Source organism: Capsicum annuum, chromosome 11 (assembly GCF_002878395.1).
Source record: "Capsicum annuum cultivar UCD-10X-F1 chromosome 11, UCD10Xv1.1, whole genome shotgun sequence".
In the NCBI taxonomy this organism is placed as follows: Eukaryota; Viridiplantae; Streptophyta; class Magnoliopsida; order Solanales; family Solanaceae; genus Capsicum; species Capsicum annuum.
Window position 1 is genome coordinate 202,785,802 of NC_061121.1, and position 14,919 is coordinate 202,800,720.

Genomic DNA, 14,919 nt, shown 5'->3' on the forward strand with positions numbered 1-14,919 from the left:
TAAATTATATATACGACAAGCACATTTAACATGAAAAATTTCAGGTAACGGCGGAAATAACTTAGATTTTAACTTTGTTATATCAGTCTTGTTGTTAGAAGCATTATAAAAAACAATACAGAAGATTTTATTTTCAATACCGTAAAATCCTGCAACTTTAGCAATCGAATCAGCAATAAAATCTCCAGTATGTTTACGATCTTTATCATATAAAAAAGTAAGAATACGTTTTTGCATAACAAAATTACTATATATCAAGTGACACGTAATGGTTAAATAATCATTTTTATTTACAGCACGTCCAAGATCAGAAGTTAGGGACATTTTACATTGAATATTTTTTAACAATGTTGATAAATAAAAATAATATTGTGAATGAAGTCTAAAAATATCTGCCCTACAAGTAGTTCTAGGAATACCATTAAACATAGGATTATAAATTGCTTGAATATAATGAATAAAAGCATCAGAAGAAGGAAAACTAAAAGGCAAACAACCCACAACTACCATTTTAGCTATTTCTTCCTGATCCCTTAATTTATCATACTTCTTCGTTACCTGACCGGTTGCTGGGTCCATTCTAGTTTGCGTTGGCTCACAAGCATCTGCACCACCTCGTGCAATATTTAACTCTTTTTCGTGATTATCACTTATATCAGTGGCGAAGCCACAACCGATGAAAGGTGGTCAGATGAACACCCTTCGTCGAAATTTTTTTTCGAGTATATAGGTTAAATATAGATATTTATGGTTATATACATGTTGTTGCACACCCTTGACAAGCTTGAGAAACATAGTCCAGTGGTCAAGAGTGTGCATTTTCGCATAACAACTCGGGTTCGAACCTTGTCAAGTGCAGCAGTGTTTTATTTTTATTTTTTTTCTTTTTTTTTAAAACAGTTCTTTGCCCAAGGAAAAATATGAACGTTCACCCTTAACCAAAAGTCTGGCTCCGCCACTGACTTATATGTCTCATTAATGTACCCGTACCCCCTTACTTGCCTCCTCTTTTATGCTTTGTTGGCAAATATTGCATTGCACCTAAATATCTGATATACGTTCAACAAATTGCCATGCAATACTAGTTGGTTTACGAGCTCTTGGGGCACGGGGAGGACTGGGAGGGAGATTAACCGATTCGGATCTAACATTAACATTTTCTACTGCGGGTGTCTCACCAATATTTTCATCATCTTCGTCTAAATTAACCGCATCTACTTAATTTTCTTCTTCTATGCCGTAATTTTTTCGAGCTTCTATATAATTCATATCGTGGGCACCTACACCTAAAGGTACACCTACTTCTTCCTCAAAAGGTTGACTAAGCAGTGCCGGAGGCACACGGGTATATCTACTACTTGAACTACCTCTATCGCTAGTAATTCATTTTTTACTACCACTACCACTTTCGGGATAAAACTTTTTAACACTTTTAGTAGCGTGGTTTCTTAATTTATCCATAATATAAATTAAACTAAAAAAATTCAAAATAAACAAATATAATAAAATTAAATATTCAACAATTAATACACTGAATAAAAACTAAATGTAAGAGATGGAACGACAATACCAAATTTTGGAAGTATCCGAAGGTTGCGACTTTAGAAACTTCCACTCGTACTTTGTAATTACAAAATTAAAAAATTAAAGTGAGCACTTTAGAAAATATATAGAATATTTGAGAATTGAGAATTGAGAATTGAGATTTGAGAGAATAAAAAATTGTGTGGAAACGATTTGAAAGTGTAGGGTATTTATAAGATTTTTTTTGGGATTAAAAAATAATTTTAAATGTATTTTTTTTTATTTAATTAAAAGGGCCAAACTAACCATTTGGATCCAAAAACGGCTATATAGCCGTTGGACCAACGGCTAGTTTGGCCAAATCTCCAAGATTCAAAAAAATAAATAAATTGAAACCGGGCTGGGTCAATTAACCGCGGGCTTGGATTGGTTTTGGTCCGGATTAACCGAGCCCAAAAAAATTAAATTGGCCCGGGACTCGATACCCTACAGCCCGGTGGCCATTTTTTGTTAGTGGCCCGGGTCGGGCCGGGTTGATCCGACCCATTTAACACCCTTAATGTCGGCTATGTTATATATATTAATAGGGAGAGAGAATAAAGTAATTAAAAAAGTGGGGTGACTTCCAAAAGAGTTGGTATTTAAGTTATTTATACTTAGTAACTAATAAAATTTGTGACTTGTCAAGTTGACAAGCACTGTAAAATCAAGTTTTAATCCTTGAAACACGCTGGACAAGTAGTTCATCTCAAAGAAGCTTCACCTTTTGAAGGTATTATGAGATCGTCTAGTTTAACGTTCTGGAGCTGCATAGGGAGATTAAGATTAGGAGACTTGTATAAGTTGGTCTTGTTGAATCCAACTGGTGTATTTTGGGTTAGAGACGGAGGACACGACTTTGATCCTTCAGATTGTGTTTTCCAAATAGGTAATTTTAAAAAGTAAGCTTGGTGGAGACGGAGAATCTTATAAGCTCAGTTGGTTGACTACCTAAACTTTCGATGATGGAAACAAAATGATGGGCATGATTTAGTGAATGAACAGGATGGAAGCGTGAGGGACGTGGTTGGAGGCAGAGATGTGGCAGAGGAGGAAGTCGGCGCTGGCTAAGATACCATATCAGAAGGGAGTAAACGTTAGAAATAGATGATGTGAACTCTTTACTCGATCAGTGAATACTGTTACCGTTACATTTATCGTACAAGTTTACCAGATGCATACAAACTTTGACAAGATTGACACATGGTCTTGCGAGAGAGTTCTAGCTACTCAAAAGACTTCGGATGAACTCCTAGAAGACAATATTGATCCAATATCATCAATGTATATAACTTCTATACTGGTAGATCAAGCAGGTGTAAAGCTCATCTGAGAGCAGCGTTCAGCGCAACTGACCTTCGGTACAGGAAATAAAGAGGGCACTCCGAAAATACCAACTTATAAATCCTTGGCCAAGAAACACAAGTAATTTGGAAATGATTTAGTTATCCTGTTCACATGTAGATTTATAGTTTCATAGTTGAGATATTGCTGGATCCTCCAAGACCAACGAGCCTTAACCATTGAATCTGGTCGAGAAAGTTCTGGGAAATCACACAGAAACAGCAATAATAGAGGAAAACTTCTCCAAAGACAGGATGAATACACGACGGAGGAAGAGGGTTAGCAAAGGTTCCCTTGATACAACATTAGTTTACTTCAAGCAGCCCGACAACTCTTAGGAAACTTCGCAAAATCCAAATTCAAACAGATATGAAAACTATAATCCACAGTAGAGAGTAGATACTAGTGATTATCTGTGTTCAGTCTGTTGACCAAAACTTGGCTCATTTTAGGGGATCTAATGCGCACTGCGCAATATTCCGTGCAAATAACCACCGGTCATAACAAAAGACACAAAGGAGACAACACCAGCTGGAAAAACCTTCTTTGACTTCAGAAAACGAGATCCCATTACTCCAAGAAGTCCAGCTGAGAGGATGAAACCAATTGCTGATGCCAAAACAGGTTGTGTTGGAAGCATAGCATAAACAGCGTACAGGAGGGAAGCAGAAACTCCACCTGCAATCAGGGACTTCGTGCTGCCACTCTTCAGATAACCCATAAAACCACCAGCACCAACCAAGAAAGCATAACCTAATGTTAATTTTTGGGACATAGAGAGGGCCATTTTCTTTTTACTATTATGATCCTTGCCTTCATCTGACCCCCCCTCATTGCCACCATTATCTCCCCCGCCGCCACCGTCGCCATTTGCACCCCCAGAATCATCTCCACCACCACCTGCATCTGGCAGAATATCGATTCCTGGTCCAGCTGAATCAACAGAAAAGGTAGTTGGCCTTGTAGAGTCAGAGACAACACTGGCTCTGAACCCGCAGTAGAAATGCTTCGATTCAGTGGACAATTCTGGATACAGTGTCTGAGGGGTAGTCAAGGGATGCGGAGATGAATGAAGTGACCTCAATGGCTGACTATGAGCAATGAAATGCTGTCTTTGACTCCAAGCTTGGAATCGAAAGTGAGGCAAAACTATGGAGGACTGAGAAATGGCCAAAAATTCTCCCATTATCTGGAATATGAAATAGCAATGTGTATGCTGAATTATGGAAACTTATTTTCTTGATGTTTTGTTTTCTGTAGCTTCTGTAGTCTCAGCAACTTCTACAAAAATCAGTCTTCCATCAACAATCTGAAATTGGTGGATCATTTCAATGACAGAGCAGAAATCAACAAAGTAAATGGAAGCAACAAGAGTCTGACAGCCAGCATAGGATATTTCACCAGGAGGAAATGAAATTACGCACACTTTGTAAAGCTGAAAAACAAATTTCATTGGGGAAGTATAAATAGCTTTCTGCAAAGAGGTAATGCAACTTAAATTCCCCTGAACATTGAGGATTTCTTAATTTTAGCAGAGTACAGAATCTATTCACGGGCACTAATATTTAACTATCCTTTTCTATTTGTAACAAAAAATCTAAAGCCACTATTTGGAACAACAAAAAATAAATAATCAAAACTTACTTTGTTGATTATAAAATAGCCATCTACTTCGAATTTATGAACTAGTTATATATAAAATCAAGACTTGAGAGACAAGTAAATCAACCACAATTCAACAAACAACCAAGCATCAGTCTCAAATGAGCTTTTAAGACATAGCTTGGTGCATTATTGACCTCTCCAGTCAATAAAATCCTTAGTTAATGCATGATTTAATTTAAAAATACACCCAAACCACACAGATGCACCAAAAGTAGACATCTAGACAAATGATTGTCAAGAATACCAAATTTTTCTTAACATATTCACGTTATTGGTACAACATCGCATGGGAGTGGATGACCTAGCACAACAGAGTCCATGTCTGTGTGATAACAATCATGTAAGAGGTCAATCAATTGAGACTACTTATAGTCCGGTAACTAGGGTAGAGGAGCACTACTAAGATGAAAAGATATAACTAAAATCCCCAAACATAATGCTCCTGTTAAAACTTAAAAAAAGATATAAAGGGATTTGAAACTTGTAGTTGAGTAAATAGGATTTCTACTGCTCTGAGCAGCTGTCTTTCTCTCACCCCTATTTCTTGTCTGCTCAGTACTTTCTCGTGTTTATCCCAAACTATAACGATCTTTAAGCTCTGTGTACACGCCATAAAGTACAACTTCTTCACTATTGTATTTCCTTTCCCAACTTGCTTTAAATTGTTTTACTTGAGTGAAGGGTCTTTCGGAACAAACTCTCAGCCTTCACAAGGTAGGAGTAAGGTCTGAGACTTTGCATACACACCACCCTCCCCAAACCCCACTCTTTGGGATTACACTTGGTATGTTGTTGTTTTGCTATGTCTACACAATGTTTGGAGATTTCTGATTCGAACAACTAAATGCTCATCATGCCAATATTACAATAAAAACATCCAAAAAAAAAATGATTCACAGAAATGGGGGAAAAGATGCTGATAAATGCCGCAATTAGGTACCAATAGTAGATGAGGAGTCGGGAAAGGTAGTGACAACAGGAGGTCGGTGGAGGCAGTGTCTTAATAGAAGGTAGTGGTGGCATATATAACCCACATTTGCATAACCTGCCTGTAATTAGCCCGTATTCAACACACCCATTTAAATTTAATACATGGTAAAAATGGGTCAACCCATAATAAAACGGGCTGAAAGCAGGTAAAAATGGGTTAAACCCAATTTATGATCCCGCCTTTTTTTGTTAAGAGAACAAAAATCTAGCGAAGAAGATTAAAATGATTCGAGGTTTTTAAGAGAGTTTATTATCACAGGGAAGAGGAAAATGATGGATGAAGAAGGAAACACCAGAGAAATTAGACTTTGGTACTTTAAGGAGAGAATAATTTGTATTTCCTACGTTTCATTATACTTGGCTCCCTATCTAAAACTACATTTTTCTTGTCCATTATAGTACAAAATCAAGAGTTTCTATTACTTTTTCCCCATACTACCCTTGGAGCTTGTTTGGATTGGCTTTTGACTTATAAGCCAAACGCCATAAGTTAGAATTTCTAACTTTTGGCTTTTGACTTATTTTTATCATTTTGGAAGAAGTATCTGCCAAGAACATTTGCAGCAAAAACTATGTCAGGTCTTCTACATACCAAATGTTAGATATTTAACATGATAAATCCAAGGTCAAACATGATAATATGACACAAAATATTTAACATTAAGTCAGAAAAGGTCGATTAAAGTTTATAGACTGTTTTTTTAAAATGTGGCCACAAATATTTTTCTTCATCAATCCAAAAATCTCTATTCAAAAAACTAAACTTTGTTTTATTTTCGAAAATATCTTTTGCTAATATAGCCCACGTGGGAAAATGTTGGGCAAAATGGGCTTACATTATGTAAAACATTTTCTTTATATTTTAACTACCCCGCATTGTTGGGTAGTCCACAACATAGACCCGATTATAAGTGTGCTAATTGAATATTGGGAAGTGCACTTTATGTGCTTAGCGGGTCTAATGAAGCAGTAAATGTAGACTTAACCTAATGGGCCCATAATGGGTGCACCCATTAAGGTTTCAATAATTGCCACTAGGTCCCCTCCTCTAATCCTATAATGCACCACTTTGGCTCTTCTGGAGAATCATCCATAGACACGAAAGTGTGAGGTTGTTGTCCTTATGTTGCTCGGACTCTTAAAAAACGTCGACGCGTGAGTGTCAGATCCTCCAAAAATAGTGTATTTGTGAAGAATCCGAAACAGGTGTAACAATATTTTTAGAGAGTCCGAGCAACATAGGTTGTCCCATTGACACCACTTTAACAATAAGGGTAATAGAGCGGGAGACCTAGTCGGTTCTACAATCAGTTATGGCTCAAATAGGTATGCCATTCGATATATTTGTGTCCTATTATCATGTTTGCACTTTATAGATTTTGTATCCTATTATCATGTTCGATCTTGAATTTATCATGTTAAATATCTAACATAACCAAGTGCTTATAAATCACTTTTTTATTATTCCCTAACATTACAAAAGTGCTTAGAAACTACTTTGGCTTAAACACACTTAAAATAAGCCAACCCAAACAAGTTCTTAGTATTAAATAACTAAACAAAGTAGTAGTACTCAAATTTAGAGTTCCAAATCATCACTAATAAAGTTAATTTAATAAAATACACCCTTAAATAAAAGCTTTCTTAAGGATTGTGACAAGTCAACATGGGTCAAGTAAAATGAAACAGAGGGAGTACTTCCTTAGTTTCATTTTACTTAACCCATGTTGACTTGACACTTTCTCTAAGAAAATACTTTATTAGGTGTTTATTTTACTAGACCAACCTTATTAGTTATGATTTGAAAATCTAATTTGTATACTACTAGTATTTTTGTCTAGTTATATAATGTTAAGTGTAGTGTTAGAACAAAATAACAAGTTTCTTTGGATTTACTAGAATGGACAAGTATAAAAAGAAAAATCTACTTTTAGAACAAGGGCCAAGAAAAATGAAACCGAGGGAATGCTACGTACTAGTTTAGTTACTATAAATTATAAACTTGATGGTTCCGTTATATCCATCGAACTTTAGAAAATAATAAATGGCACATTTTGGTTTTACATTTAGTTAATCAGTAAATTATTGCCATAACTAATGACTCATTTTCTATGTTTAGTTTGGAACGACCAGATGACAAAAAAGTACAACATAACCCATTTTCACAATGCTAAGACTATAAATATAAGAATGAAATATGTGTACAATGTCTTTTGTGTTCTAATTAATATTAGGATTGCTGAAAGGCATACCTAAAAAGCGATATTAAAAGAATTCAATAAATATTGATGCATAATATGTTAAAATCTGGGTAGATATGGGCTAACCCATTTTCAACATGCCCATTAAAGACCCAACCAGATTTGACCCGCTTGAAATATGGGCGGGTTGGATTTAACACCTTTTTGTTCAACTTGCTTCCAACCCGTCCAAGTGCCACCTCTAATATCATAGGGGAAGCAGACAGTTTGTCAGTTTGGAGGGAAGTAGGATTGTTGTTTTATATCACAATTTTATTCTTCAACTGCATGTTTTATGCATACAAGTATACTTTTCTTTCTTCTTTTGTTTACTAAAAGAAAATAGGCAACCCGGTATACTCAAGCTCCCGCTATGCGCAGGGTCCGGGGAAGGAACCGACCACAAGGATTTATTGTACGCAACCTTACTTTGCATTTCTGTCAGAGGCTATTTCCAAGACTTGAACTCGTGACTTCCCGATCACATGGCAACAACTTTACAGCAAAAAAATTCTCATGTCCAAAAAACAACTCATCCAGTCCTTATTATCCTTGAATTGAGAATTTTATAACATCTTTAGTCTTCCCTAAAAACTTCCCAGTTTCTTATCAATAACTCAAACTACCACTACTTTCAACAATATGACATCCCAACCAGTGAACATCACAAGATTGTCTCTCTGCTATATTTGTCAATTGTCAGCAAAGCCAAAAGGAGGACTTGGGACAACAAGAGACTTCTCGGTCTTTTTTTTAGATAGCTGTGGTGCAGGGGCGGACCCACGTAGTTCGTGCCGGGTGCTTGAGCACCCATTGACCCCATAAATTTTTTATATATTTATATAAAAAATACAGTAAAGTCGGTTATAATGTATTGTTAAGCACCCATAGACAAAAATGGTTGTTGGGTACTTTGGCTTTGGTGTGGAACTTAAGCACCTTGATGCCTGAAGTTGCGTGGATTCGATTCCTGGTAGCAACACACTTTTTTTTTCTTAAAGGAAGTGCGCACCCATAACCTTCAAATCCTGGATTCGTTCCTGCTGTGGTGTTCGAGCCAGCTTGCGTGCACCTCGACTAATTCCACAGGATACCTGTCACCTCCCACCAGCACCAGGTACCAAGTAACTCTATCCACCTAGCCCTTAGGCTAGAACAGATGAGAAAAAATCACCTAGTGTTTGTCTCTATTGGGAATTGTGAACCTGAGACCTCATAGGTGTAACCATTTACCCATATATGGGCTTGTCTCTAAATGGTCTTCTTATATGGGCTTGGACAATCCCCCCTCATGAGCTAGCTTTTGAGGTTGACTTAGGCCCAAGATCCAATTCTTTATCATGGTATCAGAACCAGGCCCATCTCAAATCTTTGTTCATCGGTGATGGGCCCCCCATATTATATTATCTACGCTTCAGTTAACGAGGCCCAAGCGTGCGGGAGAGTGTTAAGTATCCCACATCGAAAAAGGGATAGGTAATTGGTCTTTTTATATGGACTTGGACAATCTTCCCCTCATGAACTAGCTTTTGAGGTTGAGTTAGGCCCAAGATCCATGCTTTATCATGGTATCAGAGCCAGGCCCATCCCAAATCTTTGTTCACCGATGTCGGGACCCCATATTATATTGTCCACGCTCCAATTAACGAGGCCTGGGCATGCGGGGGAGCGTTAAGCATCCCACATCGGAAGAGGGATGGGTAAATGGTCTCCTTATATGGACTTGAACAATCCTCCCCTCATGAGCTAGCTTTTGAGGTTGAGTTAGACCCAAGATTCATTCTTTACAATCTCCATTAAAAGATAAATATCAAAGGAACCAAGAACAAATAACAATTATAAACATTCATAATGAGACACAGTTCCTACAGCTAGAGCAATATCTCTATGTAAACCAGTAACTTCTTATAACCTTAGATCTCAGTGGAAGTTAGATGTTCTTAGATGGCGATATTCTTGCATGTGTCTTTATAAGCCTATGAATGCCCCATAACTTACATATTCCATCCTTCCCTTATCATTGGTCCCTTTACAACAATGATAATCCTGACTCCAACTGAAAAAGCATTTGCAGGACCATTATCATATTTCAAAGTCCTTAAGACCAATGAATACACCAGTAAATGCAGGTGGATGATGGCATAGAGTTCAAAGTCAGACAACATGCGGAAACAACTCAGCTTGAAATAGATCTTTCGCTTACAGTTTTGCAGTGAAGCATTCGAATTAGATACCTGCTTCCTTTAACCTATGATCGATAAATAGCTTTTTTAAAAGCAAATGGAGGTCTAAGAATTGTCAATAGATAGAGGCACAACTAGTTTAAAATGTGGGATACCACTATAACCATAACTCATTGTCACCTTTCTAGCAATAGGTACAGATTTAGAAGAAACTTATATATTATCCAAAATTTTATATACAATTAAGTCTAAACTAGCAAGTCCGCCTGCACTGATTACTGATGGGTACATGCACTATTGTGGATCGGTGTCACTATTAAGCATGTTCCATCAACTCAATATACAGATAACATACTAACCAAACGTAAACATCTAAAAAGCTCAGGAATTACCCTTCCGTTAAGAGAATTCAATGCATTCTGGGCATCTGCTTCTGACTCAAAGGTAACAAATCCAAAACCTTTAGGCCTTTGCGTTCTTGGATCTTTAACAAGCCTAGCTGCTCACCCAATTAACAAATCCATATCAATCAACCAATCAAATCAACTTAGCCTTATGGTGTGTTCGGTATGGAGGAAAACATCTGTGTTCGGTATGGAGGAAAACATCTAACTTTTTCCATGTTCGATTGATCAAGAATTTTCAAAAGCATTTTCAAGTTGCTTAAAAATGAGGATAATAGAAGAAGTGGGGAAAACAAGTTCTACAAGTCACATTCCACATTGATTGTATTCTCTCTACCCACCACCCCCTACACCCACCCCCTTTAGCCCCTATCCCCACCATGGCACGTCCTAGCCCCACTCATACGTCCCATTGTATTATTGTAGAGATATGACTAGAAACGGGGATATCCGATATAAGGTGAGAGTGACTTCGGTAGAAGATAAAATGCGGAAAGTGAGGTTGGGAGGTTGAGACGGTTCAAATGCCCCAGCGCGGAGGTGTGAGAAGTTGGCTATAGATGAAATCAAGAGAGGTAGATGTAGACCGAAGAAATATTGGGGAGAGATGATTAGACAGGATATGACACAATTTCACAATTTCAGCTTACTGAACACATGACCTTAGAATAAGAAGGGGCGGCAAACACGAATTAAGGTAGAATGTTAAGAGGTCAGAGTGAGTTCGCAGTACTACGCTTGTAGTTTTTTGTTCTTGGAATCTTGATGATATATGTTTAAGGTAGATTGCTTGTAGTATTATTTTGTGGTAATATTGTTCTGATAACATCTGTTATTGCGCTACTCCTTATTGTCTTTTGTACCCCTTTTACATTTTTTTTTGGACTAAATTTTGTCTTTAAGCTGACGGTTTACAAGAAACAATCTCTCCACCTCACCTCTAAGATAGTGATATGAATTGTGTACACTCTACCCCTCCCCAGACCCCACTATGCGAGAAATACACCGGGTATGTTGTTGTTGCTTTTAATAAAATTAATTTTTGCTAACGTACCAAACACAGGAAAATAAATAAGAAACCACTTAGTTTACCTAGAAAACATTTTCCACGGAAAACATCTTCTTCCTTCATACCGAACACATAATCTCAAACTAGTTGCAGTAACAATCCCATCTTTATAAAGAGTAACAGAGCAACAATGTACAGTAGATTAAAACATCAACGAAGAAAATGGAGAGTAACCTTCGGTAACAGCGCCAAAAGGTGAAAAGAGATTCTTCAACTGTTCATTCGTAGTGTAAAATGATAACCCTATTTAAACAACAATAATAAAAATCAAATGAATCAGTATTGGGTTTTTTCAATTAGTACATAAATTATACTATAACAGATTAATAAAAATATACAGCATGAGTATATCAAAAGAGAGGAAGGGGGGGTGGTGGTGGTGGAGTTTTTACTGCTAACGAATAGCTGCAACCCTTTTGCCATCTGAGTTTCCGAGAGCTGCGTTCTATCAAGTCAAAGAGAACACTGCATTTGTTGAAATTGCAACTCGGTCACTTTCTTAACCCAAATTTCATTTTGGTCCCTACTGTTCTATCATTCTTACTTTTTCCCCTCAATAAATGCCACAATTTAGGGAATGTTGTTCGCCCATCAAGGAAGAGAGTACAATATTTTTTGATTTATTATTATTGTTATTATTAACTTTTTTTCTTTTGGAAATGGGATTTGCATTGTGGGCGAACTCTAAAGTGTGGTTTGATAGATGTATGAGAATGATCTTGAATAAGGTGTTGCATTAGATATAATGACATTTATACGTTATTTGGTCCAAGCTCATCATCCCTTCGCCCCGCCCCCTAAGAAAAAAAATATTTGTTAGTATTTCTTTACCACACTATGAGATAATGATTTAATGCAAAAGTAGTTAGGTATCCAGTGATATGTTCATCAATTGATCCAAGTTGAACTAATTTCTGAGATCAGTTACTGGCTGAGGTTGAGAAGGATGGAGAATCAGTTTTCTTATCCTATCAGTGAATTAACATTGACGGATATATGGTGTAGACATTGACAGATCAGTGAATTAATTTTGCCGCTATGTTTAGATGAATATGCAGAAGTGAATGATTAAGCAAACAAACATACAGCATCAGAAATGAATGACATTGTTTTGATTTTGTATGTAGTAAGAAATTTTAAAGAAAGAAAGATAATATAACTCAACATCAATACTTTTGCCGGTAAATAATAAAGGTCAAACACATTGCCAGAATCCTCAACATGACACGATTTCTCACTTCAATATCTAAAGTGGACAATGGACGTTTTTAACACCTTAAATAACCATCAACTGTGTCACTTTAACACGTTTTACTGACTTGGCACATTGTGTGTCTTGTACACATTTTTAGTGTGTTGTTAATTTAAATATTACGATTCTTCTTCTTTTTCCTCCTCCACTTCTTCCTCTTCTTCTTTCGCTTCCTTCTCCTCTTCTTTCTCTTCCTTTTCCTCTTCTTCTTTCTGTTCCTCTTCCTCTTCTTCTTCCTCTTCCTCTTCCTCTTCTTATTCCCCTTCCTCTTCTTCTTCCTCTTCTTCTTCCTCTTCTTCTTTTTCCTCTTCTTCCCCTTCTTTTTTTTTTCTACTTCTTCTTCTACTTCTTCTTCCTCTTCCTCTTCTTTCCCTTCTTTTTTTTTCTTCTTCCTCTTCTTCTTCTTCTTCTTCCTCCTCTTCCTCTCCCCCCTTTTTTCTTCTTTTTCTTCTTCTTCTTCCTCCTCCTCCTCCTCCTCCCCCTCTACTTCTTCTTCTTCTTCCTCGTTTTCTTTCCCTTCTTCCTTTTCTTCTTCCACTTTTTCCTCTTCTTCTTCTTCTTCTTCTTCTTCTTCTTCTTCTTTCTCTACCTCTCCCCCCCTTTTTTTTTTCTTCTTTATTTTCTTCTTTCTCCTCCTCCTCCTTCACCACCTCCTCCTCCTCCTCCCCCTCCCCTTCTTCTTCTTCTTCTTCTTCTTTCTCTTCCTCTTCATCTTCTTCTTCCTCTTCTTCCTTCACTTCTTCCTCTTCTTCTTCCTCCTCCCCCTCCTCTTCCTTTTCCTCTTTTTCTTTTTCTTCTTCTGCCTCTTCTTCTTCTTCTTCTTCTTCTTCTTCTTCCTCCTCCTCCCCCTCCCCGTCTTCTTCTTCTTCTTCTTCTTCTTCTTCTTCTTCTTCTTCCTCTTCCTCTTTCTCTTCTTCTTCTTCTTCTTCTTCTTCTTCTTATTTTTCTTCTTCCACTTCTTCCTCTTCTTCCTCTTCTTCTTCTTTTTCTTTTTCTTCTTCTTATTCTTCTTCTGCCTCTTCTTCTTCTTCTTCTTCTTCCTCCTCCTCCTCCTCCTCCTCGTCTTCTTCTTCGTCTTTCTCTTCCCCTTTCTCTTCTTTTTCTTCTTCTTCTTCTTCTTCTTCTTCTTCTTCCACTTCTTCCTCTTCTTTCTCTTCTTCCACTTTTTTCTCTTCTTCCTCTTCTTCTTCCTCTTCCTTCTCCTCCTCCGCTTTTTTTTTTCTTTTTCTTTTTCTTTTTCTTCTTCTTCTTCTTGTTATTTTTCATCCTCTTCGTCTTCTTCTTCTTCTTCTTCACTTCCTCTTCTTCTTCTTCTTCTTCTTCTTCTTCTTGTTCTTCTTCTTCTTCTTGTTCTTCTTCTTCTTTTTCTTCTTCTTCTTTCTCCTCATCCTCTTCCTCTTCCTCTTCATCTTCCTCTTTCCCTTCCTCCTCCTCCACCTCCTCCTTCTCCTCCTCTTCTTCTTCCCCCTCTTCTTCTTACTCTTCTTCTTCCACTTCATCATCTTCTTCTTCTTCTTGTTCTTCCTCTTCTTCATCTTCTTCTTTTTCTTCCTCCTCTCCCCTTCCTCCTTCTTTTCTTCTTCTTCTTCTTCCTCCTCCTCCTCTTCCTCGTCCCCATCTTATTCTTCTTCTTCTTCCTTCTCTTCCTTTTCCTCTTCTTCTTCTTCTTCTTCTTCTTCTTCTTCTTCTTTCTCTTCTTCCTCTTCTTCCACTTTTTCTTCTTCTTCCTCTTCTCCCTCTTCTTCCTCCTCCTCTTCTTCTTCTTCCTCTTCTTTCATTTCTTCCTCTTCTTCCTCTTCTTCTTCCACTTCTTCCTCTTCCTCTTCCTCTTCCTCTTCTTCTTCTTCTTCTTCTTCTTTCTCTTCCTCTTCTTCTTCTTCTTCTTCTTCTTCTTCCTCTTCTTCCTCTTCTTCTTCTTCTTCTTTTTCTTCTTCCTCTTCCTCTTCTTCTTCCTCTTCTTCTTTCCTTTCCTCCTCTTCTTCTTCTTCTTCTTCTTTCTTTTTCTCTTCTTCTTTTTCTTCTTCTTCTTCTTCCTCTTCTTCTTCTTCTTCTTCCCCTTCTTCTTCTTCTTCTTCTTCCTTTTCTTCTTCCTCTTCTTCTTCTTCTTATTCTTCTTCCTCCTCTTCTTCTTTTTTTTTTCTTTTTTTTCTTCTTCGTCTTCCTCTTCTTTTCTCCCCCCTCTTCTTCTTCCTCTTCTTCCTCTTCATCT

At 37.3% G+C, this 14,919-nt stretch overlaps 3 protein-coding genes across 3 annotated transcripts; 1 reads left to right on the forward strand and 2 right to left on the reverse strand.

Moving 5' to 3' along the window:
* Window positions 1-3,135: 3,135 nt before the first annotated feature.
* LOC107847750 (protein FATTY ACID EXPORT 2, chloroplastic-like) lies at window positions 3,136-4,093 on the reverse strand. The gene has a single exon (XM_016692209.2). It carries the CDS (start codon window positions 4,091-4,093, stop codon window positions 3,365-3,367), a length of 729 nt encoding a protein of 242 aa, XP_016547695.2. The 3' UTR covers window positions 3,136-3,364.
* LOC107847751 (cold-inducible RNA-binding protein) lies at window positions 3,136-11,990 on the reverse strand. Its single transcript, XM_016692211.2, has 4 exons — window positions 11,851-11,990; window positions 11,633-11,701; window positions 10,378-10,484; window positions 3,136-4,216 (listed from the first exon to the last, which is right to left on the reverse strand). The coding sequence occupies exons 1-4, from the start codon at window positions 11,879-11,881 to the stop codon at window positions 4,139-4,141; spliced, it is 285 nt and encodes a 94-aa protein (XP_016547697.1). The 5' UTR covers window positions 11,882-11,990; the 3' UTR covers window positions 3,136-4,138.
* Window positions 11,991-13,484: 1,494 nt separating this feature from the next.
* Window positions 13,485-14,666, forward strand: LOC124888692 (uncharacterized protein DDB_G0271670-like; the record flags this gene model as incomplete). The annotated part of the gene is made up of 2 exons (XM_047399709.1): window positions 13,485-13,786; window positions 14,333-14,666. Coding segments are annotated over 2 exons (636 nt in total), but the record flags the coding sequence as incomplete, so codon positions are not given.
* Between the last annotated feature and the right edge of the window lie 253 nt (window positions 14,667-14,919).